Here is a 23,259-nt window from a genome sequence, read left to right as displayed (position 1 = left end):
CTCAGTCAGAATAGACCATGCTGCCTGTGTCCCTCCACCCTGGCCCCCAACCCATGCATCGTGCACCCCACCCTGATGCCCAGCCCTGCCCCACCCCATGCATCGTGTACCCCAACCCTGACACTCAGCCCTGCCCCCATGCTTTATGTACCCCACCCTGATGCCCGGTCCTGCCCCCACATGCATCACGTACCCCCTCCCTGACGCCCAGCCCCGCCCCCACACACATCATGCACCTCCACCCTGATGCCCAGCCGGCCACACTCACATGGACAGCACCTTCACTTCCAGGATTTCGTGCCTCAGCTCCAGGCATCTCGAGGAGTTATATTCAAAAGGCCCCTTGTAAAATTCAAAGTACCTAGGAACCAACAGGGACAGAGGTTACGCAGGGAAGTAGGCCAGGCTTTGGGGGTGGAGGGAGAAGGGGACCTGTGAGGGCTCTTGGGGAGGGGTCTTTCCTGGTCAAATAAATGTAACACCCCAGCCCCACCCCACGCCAGCCGATGCCCTGGTGCAGGGGGCTCTGGAGGACCGTGGGGCCCTTGAGCCTGATGTCCCCAGGAGTGTAAGTGTTGACAGAAGAGTGAACTCATCTGAGCAAATAGTGAAATCCAGAAGCAAGTCTGGCTCCAAGTTTGCGGCTGTGAAGGAGAGGAGAAGGAAAAGGAGATGTCTGTGCGCTGTTCTCTCTCTTCCCTGTGGCCAGAGAAAGCAGAGAAATCTGCATCATTTCAGGAGGCCACGCTGGGCGTCTGGGGCTGTGTTAACTTCAGGCCTCCCGATCCTGCCCGTGCCTTTTTTATCCCACTTCCTCCTCTTGGGAAAGTGTTGTAAACTGACAGCCACAATCACAGCTGAGATTGCTACAAAACATTTTCATTTCATTCACTCACATGATTCTCAAGCGCACACTGTGATGTAGGTGAGATGAACCTTTCTTTCTCCCCATTTGGCAGCTGAGAAAACTGAGGTTAACCAGTCTGAGCCCCAGGTCATGTTGTCAGTGTAGGGAAGGGCCAGAGCTTGGCCTTCGTCCAACTGCAGAGGAGCCCAAACCCTTTCCAGAACCAGCTGGCTGCAGGCATGTTACCAACACCGTAGGGACAGGGCAATCTCTGCATCCCTTCTGCCAGCTTTATACAGAAGAATAATAATAATTTCAGCCGGCACTTACTGAGTGATCCCTTAGCACATACCCAGTGCCAGGCCATGCTACAACATGGATAAGTCTTGAAATCCTCATGCTAAGTGAAAGAAGCCAGTCGCAAAGGACACATATTGTATGATTCCATTTATATGCTATGTCCAGAATAAACAAATTCAGAAACAGAAAGTAGATTGATCACTGCCTAGGGCTAGGTGAATGGGGATGAACGGGGAGTGACTGCTAATGGGTTCAAAGTTTCTTTTTGGTGTGATGAAAATATTCTAAAATTGATTATAGTGCACAACTCTGTGGACATACTAAAAACCATTGAATTGTACACTTTAAATGGTTGAATTATAAGGCATGTGAATTACATATCAATAAAGCTGTTATTTTAAAAAAGTTAGAATGTGGCCATTGTTAAGGGGTGGAGTGGCTGCTGTAGACTGGTGTATCCAATACCTTTTCCAATACCCTCTACAATGGCCTTCCACACTACAATGGCAGGAAAGCTAAAAACTACCTTTCCCAGACTCCCTTGCAGTTGGGTTCTGGATGTGATTTAGGTTCAGTCAGAAGTATTTACATGAGAATTTGATTGTGTTCTATGAGAAGAGTGGCAATGTTCAAGGCATTGTTTTGCTGGTGCAGAATGTGACAAGGGTGGCATGCTCTTGGAGGCCGCCGTAATGGCAGCAGCTTACTGATTCTATCAGGGCAGCAACTTTCAGGGTGGCCCCATTTCACAATGCAATCTTGGGAGCATTCCTGGAAGCTCAGCTGGAGTCTTCAGTCTTCTCAACAATTCTGTGAACTAACTGTACCTTTAATAAATCCCTTTCTGCTTTAACTAGCAAAAATGGATTTTGTTAGCTGCAGCTAAGAACCTGGCCCCATGCAGAAGGTCAGCCTGGGGCCACAAATAAAGTCCATGACTTTGGATCTAACTCACATAGTTTTCCAGTCACATAGCAGTAAGTGAGGTCTGGTCGTATTACAAAGATCATTGTCTGCAACAATTTCCCTAAGTCCCTTTGGGAAGCCACTGGGTCTGCTGAAGCCAAGATTCCAGGCTGCTGCTAAGAAAAGCTCCAGATTCCAATGATGCAGAGATTATTAGGAGGGATTTATCCTAGAGTTCACATGGAGCTGGGAGACTTGCAGTCATGTCTCAGATATGCCTCTAAATCAGCTGTGTGACTTTGAGTAAATAACTTACCCTCTCTGGGCCTCATTTTTCTCCTGTTTGATAAGGGGCACTGAGTTTCTGTTAAGGGTGATGAAAAAATTTGGAAATGGAAAGTGTTGATGGTTGCACAACATGCGAACATAATTAATGTCACTGAATTGTACATGTAAAGATGGTTGAAACGGCAAATGTTTTGTTATATATATTTCACCATAACAAAAATTTTCAAACCAAGATGTATGAACTAGGTGGTTTCTAAGGTCCGTACAATTTGAAGGTTACCTCAGTGCTTCCCACTCACTCAACAAAGCCAGAACAAAACAATGAGGTGATGATCCATAACAAATAGGAAGATAGCTCAAAGGAAGCTAAAATCAAGCAGCACCTCCCCTTGGATCTCAGTCCTACGTTTCCTACATGAAGTTGGCCCTGACTCACCTTCTCTGGCCCCCACGTGGTCCCCCCATGATGACTACATTGTATTGTGCCATGTATTTGGTGTCTGTTAGGTGGCAAGGCTGTTGGAATTGGGTTCACAGCCCTTCTCTGACCTTCATTAGTGATGTTAGCCCTGTCAATTTTCTAAGCCTTAGCTTCCTCGTCTGTAAAAAAAGAGACTGGCTTAAGACACTGTCTAATCTTATAGATCTCATCAATATAACTGCAACTAACCCATCTAATTACATCATAGTGATAGGATTTACAATACATAGGGAAATCACATCAGATGACAAAATGGTAGACAATCATACAATACTGGGAATCATGACCTAGCCAAGTTTACAGATATTTTGGAGGGACACAATTCAACCCATGACACTGCCCATCAACAGATGAATGGATAAACTAATCATGGTACACACACACAATGGAACACTACACAACAATAAAGAAAAATGATGAATCCAGGAAACACCTCCCAACATGGGTGAATCTGGAGGGCATTATGCTGAGTGAAATAAGTCAATCGCAAAAGGACAAATATTGTATGAAACCATTATTATAAAACCCAAGAAAAGGTTTACACACAGAAAAAAACAATATTTGATGGTTACAAGAAAGGGAAGGATGGCAAGGGGAAATCACTAACTAGATAGTAGACAAGTGTTAACTTTGGTGAAGGGAAAGACAACACACAATATAGGGGAAGACAGGACAACTTAACCAAGGCAAAGTCATAGATACTTCCAAAACACCTTGAGGAACCTAGTTACTGGGGCTAAGGGCTGGGAACCAGGGTCTCGGGGGGACATCTAGGTCAACTGGCATAACATAGTTCCTAAAGAAAATGTTCTACATCCTACTTTGGTGAGTAGTGTCTGGGGTCTTAAAAGCTTGCAAACAGCCATCTAAGATACATCTATTGGTCCCATCCCGTCCGAAGCAAAAGAGAATGAAGAAAACCAAAGACACATGTGAAATATTAGTCCAAAGGACTAGTGGACCACAAGTACCACAGCCTCCACCAGCCTGAGCCCAGAAGAACTAGATGCTGCCCAGCAGCTACCACCACTGACTGCTCTGACAGGGATCACAACATAGGGTCCCGGACAGAACAGGAGAGAAATATAGAACAAAATTCAAATTCAAAAAAAAAGACTAGACTTACCGGTCTGACAGAGACTGGAGGAACCCCCAAGACTATGGTCCCCCAGACACCCTGCTAACTCAGAACTGAAGCCACTCCCGAAGTCCACCTTTTAGCCAAAGATTAGACAGGCCTATAAGACAAACAATAACACCCATGAGAAACGTGCTTCTCGGTTCAATCAGGTATATGAGACCAAATGGGCAACACCTGCCCAAAAGCAAGATGAGAAGGCAGGAAGGGACAGGAAAACTGAACGAATAGACACAGAGAACCTGACGTGGAAAGATAAAGGGGGAGAGTGCTGACACAATGCAGGGACTGCAACCAATGTCACAAAATAATTTGCGTATAAATTTTTGAATGATAAACTAATTTGTGCTGTAAACTTTCACCTAAAGCACAATAAAATTGGAAAAAAAAACAAACAGGCAGTACATGTGTGACAGGGTCGAGTAAGATACTGATGAGAATTTCAGGGTAAGCACTAGCACAGTGCCTGGCACACAGAAAGAGCCCAAGAAATGTTCATTCCTTCTCTCCCCCTTGTCCTGCCACAAAAGGGCACAAGCTCCAGTGGAGGGCACAGGGATGCCCAGCAAATCAAGACTTGCTCACAGCCTCCCAGCTGGTTGACGGCAGAGCTAAGTCAAGGATGAATAACTCAGGAAGTTTCTCCACCCTCTAGATTGACTGGGATCCTCCATCTGTTGCTGTTAGTAAGCCTCTCTCCTGCCAGGAAATACAGCCAGAATTCTCCTTAGAAACAAGGATAGCAAGACTTCGTTTCACGTACTTTGGACATGTTATCCGGAGGGATCAGTCCCTGCAGAAGGACATCATGCTTGGTAAAGTAGAGGGTCAGCACAAAAGAGGGAGACCCTCAATGAGATGAACTGACACAGTGGCTGCAACAATGGGCTCAAGCATAACAACGATTGTGAGGATGGTACAGGACCGGGCTGTGTTTCGTTCTATTGTACAGAGGGTCACTGTGAGTCGGAATCGACTCAATGACACCTAACAACAACAAGTTCTGCTCGGACATGGGGATGTCCTTGATCATCCCATCTCTGCTGCAGACTCCACCTGGCACCTCAACCTAGTCATTAGAACTGCTCCATGCATGGGTCTGAAGCCTCAGTTTTCCCATCTGAAAAGTGGAGCTAATAGCCCTTGCTTCATTCTCCATCCTACCTGAGCTTTTGCTTTTTGGGGTTATGCTGCTCCATCTCAAGGAGTCCCTGGGTGGCACAAACAGCTAAGCGCTTGACTATTAACCAAAAGGTTGGCAGTTCAAACCCACCCAGAGGCATTCGGAAGAAAGGCCTGGGAATCTGCTACTGAAAGGCCACAGCCTTAAAAACCCTATGGAACAGTTCTACTCTGCACACATGGGGCCACCATGAGTTGGAATCAACTTGACAGTAAATTATTTCGGTTTTTTCTTTTTTTTTTTCTTTTTTTTTTTGGCCCTATCTCAGTCTCTAAAGATGAATGACTTAAGGAAATAAGATGGCAAGAAGCACAGCCACACTGGGCCACCCTAAGATTTTGCTTCTGACAGGATGCCCAAGGGCTGCATTCTGAAGTGAGCCACGGCAATCTTTCTTGGCTGTGGATACAGGTCATTATACAGACATCAAAAATGATGCTTCAATTTTTTTCATGTAATGACATGGGAAGATGCTCATATGATAACGCTGGGCGAAAAATGCAAGTTACAAAACTGCATGATCTCCAAAAAGAATTATATACAATAAGTGAATGCATGAGAAAGGGAAGCACTGTAACAAATATTAACAGTGGGTTTCTTTGGGTAGTGGGATGATGAGTGATTTTTAAAATACTTCCCTGTGTTTTTTTATAAGTTTATTATAGTGGGGATATGATTCTTATTATCAGAAGTTACTAATAAATGCCCTTTCCTTTTAAGTCATGACTTCCCTCCAAATATTCTGAGCTTCCCCTTAATTTGCTAGACATGTGAAAGAAGCAATTTCTCTGACCTTCTTAAACTCTATCAGCCTCCAAGGTGAGTCACTGTCTCTTCTTTCAATTCTGGAAAGACTATCTCTCCCCAGCTCTAAGCGGAGGGGATGCTGGCATCACGCTCAGGCATCTCACTGGTATAAATAGTCCCAGCTGGTCATGTCAGGAGCCCAGCTCCTCTCAGATGCCATTGGGTGTCTGGCAGCCAAGTCAGATATGGGCACCAGGCTGTAGCCATCCTGCCCCCTCTGTCTCTGCACACTTGGGGCAGGCTCTGGCTGACCGGGTCAGCAGGTGCTCGGCACTACTAAGTGAGAAGACAAAAAGGGTGACGGTGGTGCTCCTGGACATCAGCTCCCCTCCTCCTGCCCAGATCCGGGCTCTAGCTTTGCAGGCTGAGGAGGCCTCATTTCAGCTTGTCCAGGGTCAAGCCTGCAGACAGCCTGTCTCTGTAATTCCTACTGGCCTTTACCCACAGAGCCTGCCCCACAAAGGACTCCCCTCTTGGCCTGGTCCCTCTCCAGAGCTTCTCCAGGGCCATGAAGTCTCCCACTGGGCCACAGTACTCTGGACCCCAGCAACCACTGGCTTGTACAAGACAAGGCTTATGTATTCAGCTTTCTGTCTCACCCTTCCCACTGCCCCCGGCCACTAGGTGCTGCTGCTGGTGTTCAAGAGAACAGGAGCCCAGGGAGGTGACTATATCATGCATGGGAATACCTCTTAGACCTCTGCCAGCCCCAGGGGTGCAGGGAAGCTGCCTTGGCTCAGGAATCTAAACCCCAGGCTTCTGGCAAGCCTGGTACAGACTCTCAGAGAATTTCAACAGCTGATATTCATGCCACGCTGGGTAGGAACGCTAAGAGCCCACAGGGCACCTCTGTTTGCAAATTAGGAAAAAGCACCTCTTCCTCCAGGTAAAATAAGCCACATGACAGGCACATGGCTTATCAAGTGAGAGTGAGCTAGATTTCAGCCTCAATTGCCCCCATAGCTGAGTGTCTTTGTTCAGTGCTCAACCTGCACAAGTGTATGTGGCAGCCCTGACACTAGATGCTTTAGCTTTGTCTCATTTAATCCTCACAACAATCCCATGAGGCAGGCAGGTATTATTTCCCCATTTTATACCTGAGACTCAAACTGCAAGAGGTAAATGTTGGGTGAAAAATGCAAGTTACAAAACTGTATAATCTCCAAAATGAATTATATACAATAAGTGAATGCCTGGGAAAGGGAAGCACTGTAACAAATATTAATAGCGGGTTTCTTTGGGTGATGGGATGATGAGTGACTTTTAAAATACTTCCCTGTGTTTTTTGTAAGTTTATTATAATGGTCATACGATTCTTATTACTGGAAGTTACCAATAAATGCCCTTTCCTTTTAAGTCATGACTTCCCTCCAAATATTCTGAGCTTCCCCTTAATTTGCTAGACATGTGAGAGAAGCAATTTCTCCGACCTTCTTAAACTCTATCAATGACAGTCAGCTAGTAAATACTGTTATTGTTAGCTGCCACCGAGTCAGCCCCCAACTCATGGTGACCCCATTCACAATGGGATCAGACTATTGTGATCCATGGAGTTTTCACTGGCTGATTTTCAGAAGTAGATTGCCAGGTCTTTCTTCCTAGTCAGTCTTGGTCTGGACGCTTCACTGAAACCTGCTCAGCATCATGGCAACACGCAAGCCTGCACTGACAGACAGGTGGTGGCTATGTATGAGGTGCACTGGCTGGGAACTGAACCCAGATCTCCCATACGGGAGGTGAGAATTCTACCACTGAACTGCCAATGCCTCAGTAAATGGTAGCCCTGGAAAAGGAACCTCAGGCTTTCGAGAGCCGGAATCCATGCTCTTAATCGTTTCAGCACGCACTCTCTCCTTGACCGTGACAAGCCAGGTTCTCTGAGGGTTTTCTCAGTAAGCACCCTCTTCCCTCCATCCCAAGGGCAACAGTCCTTCAGCGAGCTCAGTGCTATTTCTAGAGCCAGAACAGCTGCCGTCCCAAGATATCACGCTACCCATCAGAGCAAACACGCAGGAATCAGAGTCTAAAAATTGCAGCCTGACAATTCAAAGGGACTGAAGTATCTTCCCAAATAGGCAAAGAGAGAGGCAAGAAGGGCTGTGCTGGTAATAACTGCAGGTTACAGCTGCCAGGGAGACCCTGCTCAGAGACCCCTGGTGGTGTCACATCCTGCTCTGTGGCCAGGGACGTCACTTGCCCTCCCTGGGCCATGGTCTCCTCTTCGGTCCACAGGAATCACTAGAGAAGTTTCAGGATATCAGAACTGAAAGCTAAAAAGCCTGATGTTCTAAATGCAACCCCTACTGGCCCTGTGGTTAATCTGTCCAAGTGGGAACCTTGCTTCAACCCTGGAGTGTCATTCCTGGGGTGGAGGTGGGGCAGTGTCAGGAGCAAAGCCTGATGCTGAGATTCACTTCTCTTTCTCAACCAGCAGTTCTGCAGGGCTCCGGATCCAGTGTCTGGCACAATCTCTGCAAAAGCACATATGCAACGGCCTTATTTTCTGGGCCAGACCAGGAAGACCCGCAAAGCTCGCCTTGGTAACATTCAGCTTCACAGCCTGGATTGCCTTAGTGGGTCTAAAACTGTACTGGTCAATGTTATACATTCACCATCGAAATGGCTCCTGGTGGCTTTTGGCCACCATCCACCTCCCCAGGTGCCCACACCAAGAACTGCATCCTAGTTTCCTCCCCCAGCTAGGCCTCTCCCCAAATCTGGCCACTCCTACTTCCTCAGTACCCTCTTCTCCACCCCAGGGCCAAGGGCACAGTTAGATCCTCCGCTCTCACCTGAGTTAGCCTCTCTGTCCCGGATACTCTTCCTGTCTAGGTCTCACCCACCGGAAGTCAGCCTAGGTGCCAGGTTTCTCTGGCAGCCTCTGACCCTCCCTACCTGAGCCCAGCCTTTGTTACACCCAGTTACCTGTGACTCTTCCATTGCCTGTGGTAACCCTCGATGGGTGGGGAGGACTTTTTTCTTTCACTCATCACAGAATTACTGATCATCTACTATGTGACAGGTACTGTCTTAGGTGAGGACACAGTGACAAGTCAGGGAAAATTACTGCCCTCATGAGAGGAGACAAATAAAATATTTGTTTATTCACGACAGTGCCAGGTAGTGATGAGCACTATAAAAAAGTAAAGCAGGATAGGGAATTGGAGGATCCCTGGAAGGGGGTGGGAGGTGGAGCACACCTGCAGACGGGGCACTTGAGCACTGTCTTAGTTACTTAGTGATGAGCTATGTGTGACTACATGGAATGAAAACCTGGAACAGCCTTCAGTGACTTACCCTGTGAGTGTCCCCTGATTATCAGGTGGACACCTGGTCCTCTCAGCCCAGCCCCATGGCCCTTTTCTTTCCATTCTCCATCTATTCCTCTGCTCTCTCTGTCTTGCTCCTTTCTGTGGCTTCCCGCCTTTGCTAAGTGACTGGTGTAAAATGTTAAGGACAGTTGGAGGCCGCAACCACAGGAGCCATGAGGAAAGCTGCAACCCCCAGAGGGTGATGGCCACTGAACAGAGGAGTCGGGTGTTCAGGAGCTGACCTGGGGCGAGGAAGGGGTGAGGCCCCGCCAGGAGCCCTCAGTCATCTGATCGACGCTTCTCATTTTACAGAGGAGGAAACAAGGCCCACAGAGGGAGTGTCACATACCCTGGATGATGTCTGCGTCCAGGTCAAGCTGGGACCAGGCTCTACCCAGGAGGTTCGCTCAGGGGACCCCAATAGTGACTAAGTAAGGCAGGAGGAAACTTTCACGCTCCTCTCAGCCCGGCTGGGGCCCGTGTGAGGTGCTTTAACCTCAGTAACCTAGAGCAGCGCACAGGAGGAGAGCCCTCAGCCGTCTAGGTCGCCTACAGAGCACGAGCGTCTGTTACCTCCTTTGTATCAACCCGAGAAGCGGCTGGGATATGACCCCAGTTTTACAGATGAGGAAACTGAGGCACAGAAAAGTCTGTGTGATTATTTGCCCAGGAGACTCAATTCAGTGCTTCAGGACAACAAGGCATGGGGGCCATGGGAGCTCATGAAGTGACACCACCTGAGGAGTCTCACACACGGCTGACCCCGCCTCACGGACGGCCTCCTGTCCGCAGCCTGAGTTCTGTCAGGCCACGAGAGGCCTCTGTCAGGTGCATGAGGAAAGGGGGAAGCTGCACCATTTTTTGTTTAGTTTTGTTTTTCCAGCACTAGCCCAGAACAGCCTGCCAAACGTGACTCTCCATTTTCTTCCAGCTGGCTGGAGCCCAAGAGTTCCACACCCCGCCTTTTATTTTGTCATTTTCCGCATTTATTTGTCATTGACCAGAGAGGCTTATGCTAACGCAGCCTGCAGGCCTTAATGCAGGAGCACTCTCCCAGGGCTGTGGCTGTCCCCCCTTCAACAGCTGTCACCTCACCTGAGATTCCACCACGAAAAACTCTTCCTCTTGGGGTAATTTTGGGATTCTGGCACCCCTAAGGAGCCCTGATGGTGCAGTGGTTGAGAGCTATGGCTACTATCCAAAAGGTCAGCAGTTCAAATTCACCAGCCGCTCCTTGGAAACCCTATAGGGCAATTCAACTCTGTCCTATACATACAGTCTTTGGAAAAGACTGGATGGCAATGGGTTTTTGGGTTTGGCACCCCTAAGGGCTCCTCTTTGAAATGCAGAATCCCCGAGAGCAGGTGGAACACACTGTTTGCAGTGATAATAGTCAGGAAAGCACTAAGCAAGGGGAGGAGGGGGAAGGCGGGGGAAGGCACAGAAGATGAAAAATGGGAAAGGGGGAGATGAGAGACTCTAAAGATAATTCTGCCTGAGCCCAGCCCTGCAGCACTGACAGCAGTACGAGATGGGACTATGCATATGAATTAAATTAAATTAAGTCAATATGGACTTTTTATTATGGCCTAACAGCCAGGAACCGAGGGCAAGAATGGAAGTAAGAGAGAGCTTGGAAAGGAAACCCAAGAAGACCTAACCTAGGCCTGGATGATCTCCCTGCATCCCAGAATAATCCCTCTGTCCAACACCTCCATTAGCGCTGGGACTTCGGAGTCATACTGCATGGGGTGTGTTCCAACTCAACCACTTGCCACCTGGAAGTTACCTAACCTTTTGTGACTCAGTTTCTTCATCTGTAAAATGGGGGTAATGATAGCACCCACCTCAAAGGCTTCAGAGTGAGGATTAAATGAGACAGTACATGCAAGACGCCCAGCACCGTGTCTGACACACAGTCAGCACTCAGTAATAGTTAGCTATGTGCACTGCCTGTCGAGATCCAAGCCAAGTCTCATCCCTTCATGGAAACGCCTCTGACTTCTACATTGAGCTCTCGGTGCACTCGCCATCTGTACCACACAGTTTATGACCTAATTATACACTGTCTTGAAATAATTAGGGAATAATTCAATACAGCATAATAAAGTGCTAAATTGAATTCAGTCGACTTCCTTCCAGCTCTAAAATATGACAACGGTAAACCCGATATCGCACAGAACATGCTAGACACATACCACCCAGTCCTCAGCCCAGAGAGCAGGCTCTGGCCCAGGCACTCAACACTCACTCGGCTGGCGATTCTGCAGAGAGCACTCTCGTGTCCTCAACTTGGGGCTTGCTCTTTTCCCTTGCGTCTGGTGTTACCCTCCCACTTGGGAAGTCCCCTGTACTCCAACCCAGAAATCCAGCAGGACAGACAGCTTGGGGTGGTGGGCAGCCTGGGTCAGCTCTGCTCTAGTCAGAAAGAAGTGTTCCTGGGGTTGCTTTCCACACCTCCTCTTGCCATCCCTGTGTAAGACCAGGAGGGCCAAGGCTGGTGCGGAGCCTGGAAAAAGAGGCCAATGAGACCAGCCAGCAGGCCGCCTGTGGGCTGCGCCTGAAGCTGAAGGGGCCAAGGACCTTGGAGATGTACTCACAGGCAGTCCAGCCCGGTTCTCCAGGATGGGAGGCTCCTCAGGGTATGGGGGATGCCTGAGCTAACATGGAAGGATTCACACACATTGGCCAGAGCCCTGGTGGTGCAGTGGTTAAGAGCTCAGCTGCCAATCAAAAGGTCAGCAATTCAAACCCACCAGCCACTCCTTGGAAATCATATGGGGCAGTTCTACTCTGTCCTATTGGGTCACTATGAGTCAGAATCAACTTGACGGTAATGGGTTAGGGTTTTTTTTTAGGTAATGATAGAAACAGCCCTGGGTACAGACACCCCTTACAGAAGGTAGAATGCAAGCGGAGTCAGGAGGGCTGGGGCTATCAGAGAAGGCTGCAAGGAGGAGGTGGATGCTGATGAAAGGACACAGACTTGGATGTGGAGCATGTTTAATATGGTAGAAGCACTGTGGCCACGCGCCAGGCTGAAGGTCAGCTCTGGCCACTGGGACAGACTCCTACCTCAGTTTCCCCCAGCCCCTGTGACCTTTCCCTGGGATGTCCTGAGGCAGTGGATACAATACTGCCCACCCTGCAGACCAAGACCACCAAGGGTGCTGCTGCCTCCCTCTGCCCTCAGGGTGGCCACTGGGCAAACGAGAAGTCAGGACAGGCAAGAGGAGACCAGCCTGGAGCTGGCCAGGGAGGACAAGCATGCTTCTCACCTCCCCCGCCCCATCTACATTTCCCAGAATCCCCATGTCCCATGGGAGGGTGGTGTTTGGGAGAGTTTACCAGTTACTTATTGCACAAGTATATCATTGTCTTCACTGGCCCCTCTCTGCTTTTTATATACCCCACCCCACCCCCGTTAAGTCTCCATTTTCCCACACAGCTGCCCAGAATTCTCAGGTTACCCCCTACCTGCTCTTCTCAAGAGATAATTCTCTGACAACTCCAGACTGTGGATGAGTTAGTTTATGATTCCAAAGCATTTCCCCTTTCTGGGGATAAATTGCTTCCTTTTTTTTAACTTTTGAAAAAAAATTTTCCCATACAAAAATTTATGCATACATTGTTATGTAACACTAATTGCTTTCCTGATACTGTGACTGCACACTCCTCCTTTCCATCCCTGATTCCCCATGTCCATTCAACCAGCTCCTAACCCTCTCTGCCTTCCCATCTCACCTCCAGACAAAAGCTGCCCGTTTAGTCTCTTGTATCTACTTGAGCTAAGAGGCACACTCCTCACGAGTATCATTTTATGTCCCACAGTCCAGTCCAATCCCTGTCTGAAGAGTTGGCCTCGGAAACTGTTTTAGTTCTGGACTGATAGAGAATCCAGGGGCCATGCTTTCCGGGGTACCTCCAGTCTCAGTCAGACCATTAAGTCTGGTCTTCTTACTAGAATCTGGGGATAAATTTTCAAAGGCAGGGCCACCAGAGGACAAGGTTAAATCCAACAGAATAAATCTCTAATGGAGGATTCAGGGGCACCAACATCAAACCTTGCTTTCTTACTAATAGAGTCCCTGGGTGGTGCAAAGGGTTAATGCACTCGGCTTCTAACTAAAGGTTGTTAAGTTCGAGTCCACCTAGAGGTGCTTTAGAAGAAAGGCTTGGTGATCTACTTCCCAAAAAATCAGCCACTGAGAACTCTATGGAGCACAGTTCTACTGTGACACAGACGGGGTTGCCATGAGTTAGAATCAACTCAACAGCAACTGGTTTGGTTCTTACTAATTGTCTTTACTATTTCACTGCTCAATTCATTCTTTTACTCAATTAATATTCCTTGAACACCTACTACATGGCAAGTGCTATACTGGGTCCTGAGAATTTAAAGAAAAGAAGTACAATCACTGTCTAGTGGAGGGCACAGAAACATAAACATATGATTTGAACAATGTGATGAGAATTGTCTTCAAAGACCCTCCTATTTGTCCAAAACACCCAGTTAAATGGAAGCATTTGCTAATTAAAACTATTTCTATCTGCTCATTAAAGCAGTTCGTCTAAGGGCACTTACTGGTAACTCTTTGTAGACCTCCACTTAAATTAGTAAAACCATATGTCAATGAATATTTCATAATTCACTCATTTTCCAATTCAGCCTGGCCCTCCTCCAGCCCTTCTCCAATAGGAAGATCTGACTCCAGCCTATGAGCACTGTCTGGCCTGGATTTCCTTTGTGGTCTTGTTTGGAATTTTCCAGGCTGACCATTTGTACCTGCTCCTTCTCTTTGTGGCTCCTGGTGAGTATACAATTTACAAGTTATTTGCTTTTTTGCCCCTCTTTATCCATTGGTTACATTTGGTACCTCCTGACTTCCCTTCAGAGCCCTGGTGGTGCAATGGTTAAGTGCTGGGGTTAAGTGCTTGGCTGTTAACCCAAAGGTTGGCGGTCTGAACCCACCAGCCCACTTCACAGGAGAAAAATGTGGCAGTCTGCTTCTGTAAAGATTTACAGCCTTGGAAACCATATGGGACAGCTCTACTCTGTCCTATAGGGTTGCTGGGAGTCGGAATTGACTCAACAATGGTGGGTTTGTTTTTTTGTTTGATTGCTTTTTTACTTCCCTTCCCACCCTCTTATTAATAAGTGATACCAGGTTGCACTATACTTCAGCATACCACACAGCTATAGATAGCAAAATATAGCATGCACTGAATTATTCAATAGGTGGAGAATACCGCGAAGCTCATCACGTATCTCAGGCATGGAGAGCTGTTAATTGGGATGATGCACTTTCGCTCTGCGGAGCACTTTCCATGGTGTCCTCGTTAGGTCCTTCTCTGAGCTCTGCAAATTTGCTGCCAGGAGCTGTTTTGCCCATTTTAAAGAAGCAAGAAGTCAGCCACACACCAAGGTAAAAAAATCTCCAACACAGGGTTCCATTCTAATTACATCAACCGTTGTCTTCCACATGTGGGAAATACATGTACTGCAGTCTCTCACATATGTAGGTGCTTTTGGGAACAAACAGGAACTGGGATTTGCAATGGGATTGTCCCAGGGAGTTTGGGATATGTGGTCGTCACAATCATTCCATGACTAGGAGAGCCCTTGATCAAGTGGCAGCTTTCGAGAAGGAAGGCAACTCAGCTGGTAACGACTTTGGATAAAGAGCACCTGAATTCCAAAACCAAGCTGGCAGAGGCCAGTGATATCTGACTCTGAGTAACCGAGCCATCTCAACTGACAGGGCATGGGAGGCTGGCCTGAGTCTTGGAGAGAGGCGGAGAGAAAGAGAAAATAAAGGGGAACAGAAACAAGAAAGGGAGTAGGAAAGAAAGGAAGTGGAGGAGAAAGGAAAGAAGAAAGACTAAGAAAGTGACAGGAAAAAAGAGAGAAAAGAAAATCGGTAGAGCAAGAAGGGAAGAGAAGCAAGAGACAAAATGGTGGAAAGAGGGAGGAAAGAAAAAAGATGCTGGCAGGAGAAAAAGTTAGAAATAGAATCCGTGCAGTAGTCTCGGCGGCTATCCAGGGACATCTGCCCAGAAACAGCTTCCCAGAGGCCTGTCCCATCTTGCTCATTTGACTAGTAGTTTCCAGCCAAAACCACAGTGAACTTTTCAAGGAGTTTCTTCACATTAGTTTCCTAAGGCTGCCGTGACAAAGTACAAAAACTGGGTGGCTTAAAACAATAGAAATTTATTGTCCCACAGCCTAGAGGCTAGCAGTCCAAATTCAAGGAGTCAACAGGGCCATGCTCTCTGGAGGTTCAAGGGGAAGATCCTTCCTTGTCTCTTCCAGCACCTGATGGTTTCCAGCAATCCTTGGTGTTCTCTGACTGCTAAATCTCTGCCTCTGTTTTCACCTGGCTGTCCTGCCCTGTGTCTGTGTGTCTGTGCAGGGGCTGATTAACCGGTAAGCAAGGTATGTATGGGTTTACAATAAGCAAGGTAAGCATGGGATTACTTGTGTTTAGTGCAGTTTCACGTGGGTTTCACCACATCTTTGCAAATAAGCACAACTAAGCCCGTGCTTACCTTGCCTACTGTGTCTGTGTCTCTTCTCTTTTATAAGGGCACCACTCATATTGGATTAGGACCCATCCTACTCCAGTATGACCTCATGTTAACTTACTGATAGCATCTTCAAGGACCCATTTCCAAACAAGGTCACATTCACATGTATGGTGGGTTAGGACTTCAACATATCTTTTGAAGGGACACAATTCAATCCATAAGCGAGTCCTTCCCAGGGAGGCACACAACACATCCTGAGAGACAGACGCTTGCTGACTTACCTAGCTGTGTTGAGTGAGTGGGCGGGTCACACAGCAAAAGGGCCAATGTTAGAGGTTCAACATTTAGAAGGAACAACTCTGTGGACTCCTCACCCTCCTAGTATGACACTGAGCAAGGTCCCAGGGGCCAAGCAGCTGGCCAAGGCTCCCACCACACGCTTTGCAGACAGGGAAAGAACTGGGGTCCTGACAGGCCATAAGAGGGGTCCTCAAGCCTGGGCCATGGTGTGCAGCCACCTGCACACCCTCAGGCCTGTCTGTGGATGTGGCCCCTAATGGTTTCTGACATTTGACCATACCTTTACTTTTTCAAAGCATTGAACGAAAATATCATGCATTGAGGGTACCTGAAAAACACATTACTTCTTCTCTGCAGGGTCAATTTAAGGTTTTGGGGTCAAAATTAATAGCTTGAAAACTCAGGCCTCTTTCCAGGGAAATGGATCTCAAAGTAAACCTGTACTTTGAAATAAAGAAAAAAATAAAAGACAAACAGCTTAATCAGCCCCTGGAAATCCCTTAGCTGGTAGGTTCCAGCCACACCCAGCTCCAAGCAGAGAGGGCATCCTGCCTTGTCTGCGAAAATTCCCCACAGTGCCCTCCACAAGGAGCATGCTGCCTCACTTGAGAATATTCTACTCTAATTCATTCAACAAATATTTACTGAAGTCCCACTCCTGACTCTACAGAGTGCCCTTAGTTACTACTCTTAGCTTCAAACATTACAACAGATCAAGAAATAACCACAAGATGGTCTGAATGTCAAATCTCAATGCCAACTTGATGGAAATGGTGCTTCCCCAGCCAAGGTCAGCCTCACCTGTGGGCAGAGCAGGCCCTGCCTGTGCAGGGGAATTTCAGAGGAGCAGGGGCCCATGCACAGCACCCACTACAGCTGCAACCCCCACACACCCACACACATCTGCAGGCTGGGGCCCAAAATCTCCGCAGCAGGGGGATACCCTCTGACCCACTTCAGATGGAGGCTTGAGACCCGGACTCCCCACGCCACATCCCTACCCCTAACAGAGAGGGCACCCAGAGACTCTTATGCACAAGAGAACTCAGCACCCATCCTCCCTGAGAACAGGTGTGGCTAGCTAATCCTTTGCTGGGACAGGAACACACAGGCCCTTCAGCATACGTAAGGACTGGGAGAGGTTGGAGGTGCTCCAGAAGGGCAAGAAAAGAGCAGTGAAGGGTGACTAAAGACACCAAGAGCGAACTTCCAGGCTCCCTACTTTGCTGTGATTTCGTCCTTCCCCCATTTTCATGTCCACTTACCCCTCACGTCAGGGAAAGCAAGGTGGGGTTCCCGCATGAGGTAAAATTTGAGCCATGGTAACAAGCCTGGTCTTTGCTGAAGGCAGCTCTGGGGGGCAGACAATGAGGCAGTAGCTTCCCCCCCTCCCTGGCCATTCACGGGGTCAGTACCTGGAGCTGGAGTCACTGCCGCTCTGCACTGCTTGGTCGTCGGTGACATTAAAGAGCCCCGTCCAATTGGCCAGTGGGTCATCACTCTGCCAGCCAGACTGGAGTCCTCTGGCAAGAAAATGAGGCAGTTGGTACTCATGCTCATTTGTGGGGTTAAGTCTGTCTACTGGAGAGCCACGTCCTGTCCTGTGCCCAAGTGACACAGCACCTTGACCATGTACTTTAATGAAGACGAAGGTGACAACTCCAACCATGAGGATGGCAACAGCCCATTACAAAGTTCTCTGCTGTTCTGCATCCATCAACTCATTTCACCTTTGCAGGCAGAGCTTACACCTTGCACCCAGAGGGAAACTGAGGATGAGAGAGATTAAGTCGTGGAGCTCTCCAGCCCCCTATACGTTGCCTCCCCGCTGTCCCTCAATGCCTGCCTTGAGAAAGACTTACACCGGAAGGGCTCGAGCGCTCCAGCACTTTCTCCTCTGGCTCAGAGGCCAGATGTACATCAAAGCTTTCAATGAAATCTAGAGTTTTCCAGCGCATAAGGACACTAACCCAAACTCAAATCCACGGCCATGGAGTGGATTCCGACTCATAGCAACGCTATAGGACAGAATAGAACTGCCTCATAGGGTTTCCAAGGCTGTAAATCTTTACAGAGGCAGACTGTCACATCTTTCTCCCAAGCACTGGCTGGTAGGTTCCAACTGCCGACCTTTCAGTTAGCAACTGAGCACTTTAACCACTGCAACACCAGGGCTCCTTGTAAGGACACTGAAAACAAAAACAAAACAAACCCATTGCCATCGAATCGATTCCAACTCGTTGCAACCCTACAGGACAGAGTAGAACTGCCCCATAGGGTTTCTAAAGAGCAGCTGGTGGATTCGAACTGCCGACCTTTTGGTTAACAGCCAAGCTCTTAACCACTGTGCCACCAGGGCCCCACATAAGCATGCTACTACTGGTTTAAGATGAGAGGCTCAAAACATGTCAACGCCCCCTGCCCCCAATCTGACTAAAATGACAGTAAAGGAATAAGTAAGGCTATGAGCATGGGAGAGGAGGCAACAGAAGGGGCTAGCAACAGAATTCTGGAAGATGACTTCGCCCAGAGACAGTGGAATTCTGACTGTCTATAAAGAAGCAAATCTAGTCACAGTGTACAACCCCAGGAAGGCTCAGAAACTGGAGGTACCAGGCGCCGCTGGAGGCAGGAGTGCAAAATGGAGCTGAAAGCAGGGGAACGGTTTGAAGTTTGTATAAGAAGCACTTAGACTCTCCCCACATGAGTCCCCTCCCCAAGCTAAGCTGTCCAGTCACTCCCCTGCCCATCCATGGAAGTCAAGAGGTTTGCTCTCTGGGGATTTTGACTTGGAGAAGTTCTTCACTGTTCTCATCAAAATCAGTTGCCATTGAGTCAATACTGACTCATGGCGATCCCGTATGCGTCAAAATAGAACCGCACTCCATAGAGTTCTCAACAGATGATTTTTTGGACAGAGATCACCAGGCCTTTCTTCTAAGGCATTTTGGGTGGACTCGAACTGCCAGCTTTCTGGTTAGAAGCTGAGTACATTAACTATTTGCACCACCCAGGGACTGTGCTCCCTGTATACTGAGACACTAAAGTGAAAACAGCTGGGTTTACCTGAAAGTCTGCTTGCTGAATGCACCTGGCTTCAGAATGCTGGTACCACCTACCCTGTCCCTCAGGTGAACGAAAGGTTTCTCAGGAGAGAAACTGACGAGCTCAAAGAAAAGACTACAGAAGAAGGAGTTGGTGTCCACCTGATCATCCTGGGACAGGGTTTCTCAAGCTGGCACTATTGACATCTGGGGATGGATAGTTCTTTGTTGGGGGGTTGTCCTATGCATTATAGAATGATGAGCAGGATCCCTGGCCTCTACCCACTAGATGCCAGTAGCACTCCCTTGCTCAGCTGTAACAATCAAAAATGTCTCCAGACATTGCCAAATGTCCCCTGGGGGACAAAATCGCCCCAGTTTGAGCACCACTGTTGTAGGACAATGCCCACCACACAGCTTCCAATGACCCTCTAGTGACTGGCTTGCCCACCACACAGCTTCCAATGACCCTCTAGTGACTGGCTTGCCCTTAAATATGAACAGGTGGTCAAAGACCGCTGGCACATGAAGAAAGCTGTAACTTGAAATCAGAGAGCAAAACAAATAGGCAAAAATAAAAGGAACTCAGAGGAAAAGAGACAACGAAAGAAGCAGAAAAACACTTAAAAAAAAAAAAACTTTAATAAATAGCCTGTAAGCCTTAGTGGCACAGTAGTTAAGTGCTCGGCTGCTAAGAAAAAGGTCAGCAGTTAAAATCCAGCAGCTGCTCCTTGGAAACCCTCTGGGGTAGTTCTACTCTGTCCTATAGGGTCGCTACAAGTTGGAATCCACTTGACATCAACAGGTTTTGGTTTTTTGGAAGCTAAGGAATGGGACAGCAGATGGTTGTTGGAGATGCCGTTATATTTGTCACTAATGAGCTGAGTGGCCTGTGTCACATCTCTGCACCTCTCTAGGACTCTGTTCCCATCTTTCAAGTGAGGAGAACTGTCTAGGATGTCTCCAAGGTCCTTGACCAAACTATCCCGGAGCTGAGCCGTTTCCTCCAATGCCCACCCTTCTCGCTCCTCAGAAGTTTAATGTCTGTGCTAGCCTGTTCTCCAGACAGACTCAGGGCTGAGGAGGCCTCTCAGGCCCAATAGCAGAGGGCTGCACATAGGAGGTGCTCAATCAACGCTTTGCCAAGTACCTGCTGATTCTCCTCTCAGGCTCTGTGGTCTCCAAGGCAGACGTGAGCTGGGAGGGGAGAGGAACAGGTACAACTCACAGGACAGAACCTGAAGCCCAAACAAAACACTTATCCAGTTCTTAGTCCATTCAGAAAACAGCACTGCTCCAATTTTGCTCTGATTAAATAGTTATTTATGTTTACTTGCTTGCTTTTTTTTTTCTTTCTTTCTTCTTTGAAGGGGTTAGTTTCATCTCAGAGAGCAGTTAAGTGGTACAATTCTCGCCTTGCATGCAGGAGTCCCAGGTTCAATTCCTGGCCAATGTACCTCAAGTGCAGCCACCCCCCTATCTGTCAGAGGAGACTTGTGTGTTGCTGTGATGCTGAACAGGTTTCAGCAGAGTTTCCAGACTAAGATGAAGTAGGAAGAAAGGCCTGGCAATCTACTTCCAAAAATCAGCCAATGAAAACCCTATGGATCACAACAGTCTAATCCCATTGTGCGTGGGGCCACCATGAGTCAGGAGCTGACAAGTTTCATGTCAGAGATGAGCGAGGTATTTCCTGGAGAGAATCTGGGTTTGGGAAAGGAAGGGAAACATTGTTGACCTTCGACTATAAGGGAAGCACTCTATATACATGATCTCAATTCCTACAATAGCCTCATATGGAAAGTCTCATTGTCCACAGACGATGACACATTTGACTCAGAGAAGTTTAATAATTTGCCCATGCTGAGATTCAAATCCTGGGCTGTCTGACTCTACAAGCCTTTACTCCTAAGGGCTTTACTAGGTTGTCTCTAGGACAAGAAAACAATAATATTTCCACCCGGGATTTTGCAAATTAGCTGGTTCGCAAGCATATTCAAGTCAGTCCTCAGCCTAGCAGTCTGTTTCTTGAAAATAATCTGGTAGCAAGACTCTTCTTGCTGCACAAAGGGTCAGCATAGCACCGTCGCTCTCCCACCCAGACTTTCCAGTGGTGAGAGTCCTTCCCACGACAGTCCTTCCCATGCCTGTAGAAGAAAAGGCTACTCAGCAGGCATCAGTTACAAACTTTTAGCAGGAACTATGACGACACAGAAAGGCACTCATAATAAATTAAGTGGAAAAAAAGCAGGCTACAAAAGGGGATGTGCAGTTGTTGTTGTCTGCTGTCGAGTCCATTCCAACATGGCGACCCCATGTGACAGACTCAGAGGGTTTTCTAGGCTGTAATCTTTATGGGAACACATTGCCAGGTCTTTCTCCCATGGAGCTGCTGGGTGGGTTTGAACCACCAACCTTTCTGTTAGCAGCCAAGAGCTTAACCGTTGCACCACCAGGGCTCTTTGGATGCACAGTGTTGTTGTTAGGTGCCTTGAAGTCAATCTCAACTCACAGAGACCCCATGTGACACAGCAGAACTGCCACATAGGGTTTCCCAGGCTACAATCTTTACAGGAGCAGACTGCCAGGTCTTTCTCCCTTAGAGCCGCTGGGTAGGTTCAAATCGCCAACCTTTCAGTTAGCAGCTGAGCACTTAACCATTGCACCACCAGGACTCCTTGGATGTGCAGTAATGATCCCATTTTTTAAGGCTTTATACCAAAAATCTAGTTTTATTTGAAAGGTGGTGTTACAAGTTTATTGCTTCTTTTTATTTAGCAGCAAAGTTGTCTGATTTCTCTCAAAAATACTGATTGCATAATATTCAAAGCCAATGTATTCTATACATTTCATTGTTTGCTAAGTGTAGGAATTGTCCAATTCTTAGTCAAATAAATCCCTATGAGGTTAAAATGGCAAATTTTACCACAATAAAAAATTTTTAATACATATTATATTATGAATATCCAATTTTAAGTGGAATTATTTTGTTAGTTGTTGTTAGTTGCTATCAAGTGGGCTCTGACTCATGGCCACACTAGGTCCAACCGAACAGAACACTGCCTGGTCCTGCACCATCTTCATGATCACTGGGATGTTCGAGACCATTGTTGCAGCCACTGTGTATTTTGAGTGCCTTCCAACCCAGGGCGCTCATCTTCTAGCACTGTACTGGACAATATTCTATTGTGATCCATAGGCTTTTCATTGGCTAATTTTTCAAAGTAGATCGCCAGGCCTATCTTCCTAATCTGTCTTAGTCTAGAGGCTCCTCTGAAACCTGTCCCCCATGGGTGACCCTGCTGCTATTTGAAATACCGATGGCATAGTTTCCAGCATCACAGCAACATGCAAGCCACCACAGTACAACAAACTGACAGAGACTGGTGGAAATTATTCAAATAAAGCTAATTTTGATTTTAAAAAAAAACCCTGTGAGGAGAAAGTGTTTAGAGGTAGGAAGAAGGAAAAGTAATTGTTTTTCACTCATTCATTTATTTAACAAACACGTATTGAACATCTATCTGTCAGAAACTGTCCTTAGCCCTGTGACAAGAAACAGAGAGAGCAAGCTCTAGTTTTTAAAATGCTCACAAGTTGAGGTGATTAAACTGACACCCAGGAAAACGTTAGTAGACGAGATAAGGCAAAATCAAGTGTTAAAAAAGGTGCTATATCTACTTTACATCTAATTTATTTTAAAAGGAAAGGAAGAGATTTGATATAAATATGGCAGAATGTTAACACTGTTAATTTTCGATCATGACTATGTGGGTGTTTGTTACATTGTTCTCCAAATTTTTCTGCATTCAATTTTTTTAAGATAAAAATGTATTTTAGAGTAGCCATCTAAGATACTCCACTGGTCTCACCCCGTCTGGAGCAAGGGAGAATGAAGAACACCAAAGACACAAGAGAAAGATTAGTCCAAAGGACTAATGGACCACAACTACCACAGCCTCCACCAGACTGAGTCCAGCACAACTAGATGGGGCCCAGCTACCACCACCGACTGCTCTGACAGGGATCACAACAGAGGGTCCTGGACAGAGCTGGAGAAAAATGTAGAACAAAATTCTAACTCAAAAAAGACCAGACTTACTGGCCTGAAAGAAACTGGAGAAAC

General features: G+C 47.3%; 1 protein-coding gene across 3 annotated transcripts in view; it reads right to left on the bottom strand.

Moving 5' to 3' along the window:
• The window catches only part of ST8SIA5 (ST8 alpha-N-acetyl-neuraminide alpha-2,8-sialyltransferase 5), a 72,608-nt gene that overhangs the window by 24,477 nt on the left and 24,872 nt on the right, over positions 1-23,259 (bottom strand). The window contains exons 2-3 of one of the 3 annotated variants that reach the window (XM_004380878.2): positions 17,505-17,612; positions 269-361 (exon numbers count right to left, since the gene is read on the bottom strand). The exons of 1 other annotated variant lie outside the window; for it this stretch is intronic. In XM_004380878.2, coding sequence (XP_004380935.1) covers positions 269-361; positions 17,505-17,612 — 201 coding nt within the window. The remainder of the gene's footprint in view (positions 1-268; positions 362-17,504; positions 17,613-23,259) is intronic. One more of the 3 variants, XM_004380879.1, reaches the window with a different exon arrangement.

The sequence above is a fragment of the Trichechus manatus genome, unplaced genomic scaffold, assembly GCF_000243295.1.
Source record: "Trichechus manatus latirostris isolate Lorelei unplaced genomic scaffold, TriManLat1.0 scaffold00078, whole genome shotgun sequence".
Lineage (NCBI taxonomy): Eukaryota > Metazoa > Chordata > Mammalia > Sirenia > Trichechidae > Trichechus > Trichechus manatus.
This window is presented reverse-complemented; position numbering and strand designations above follow the sequence as displayed.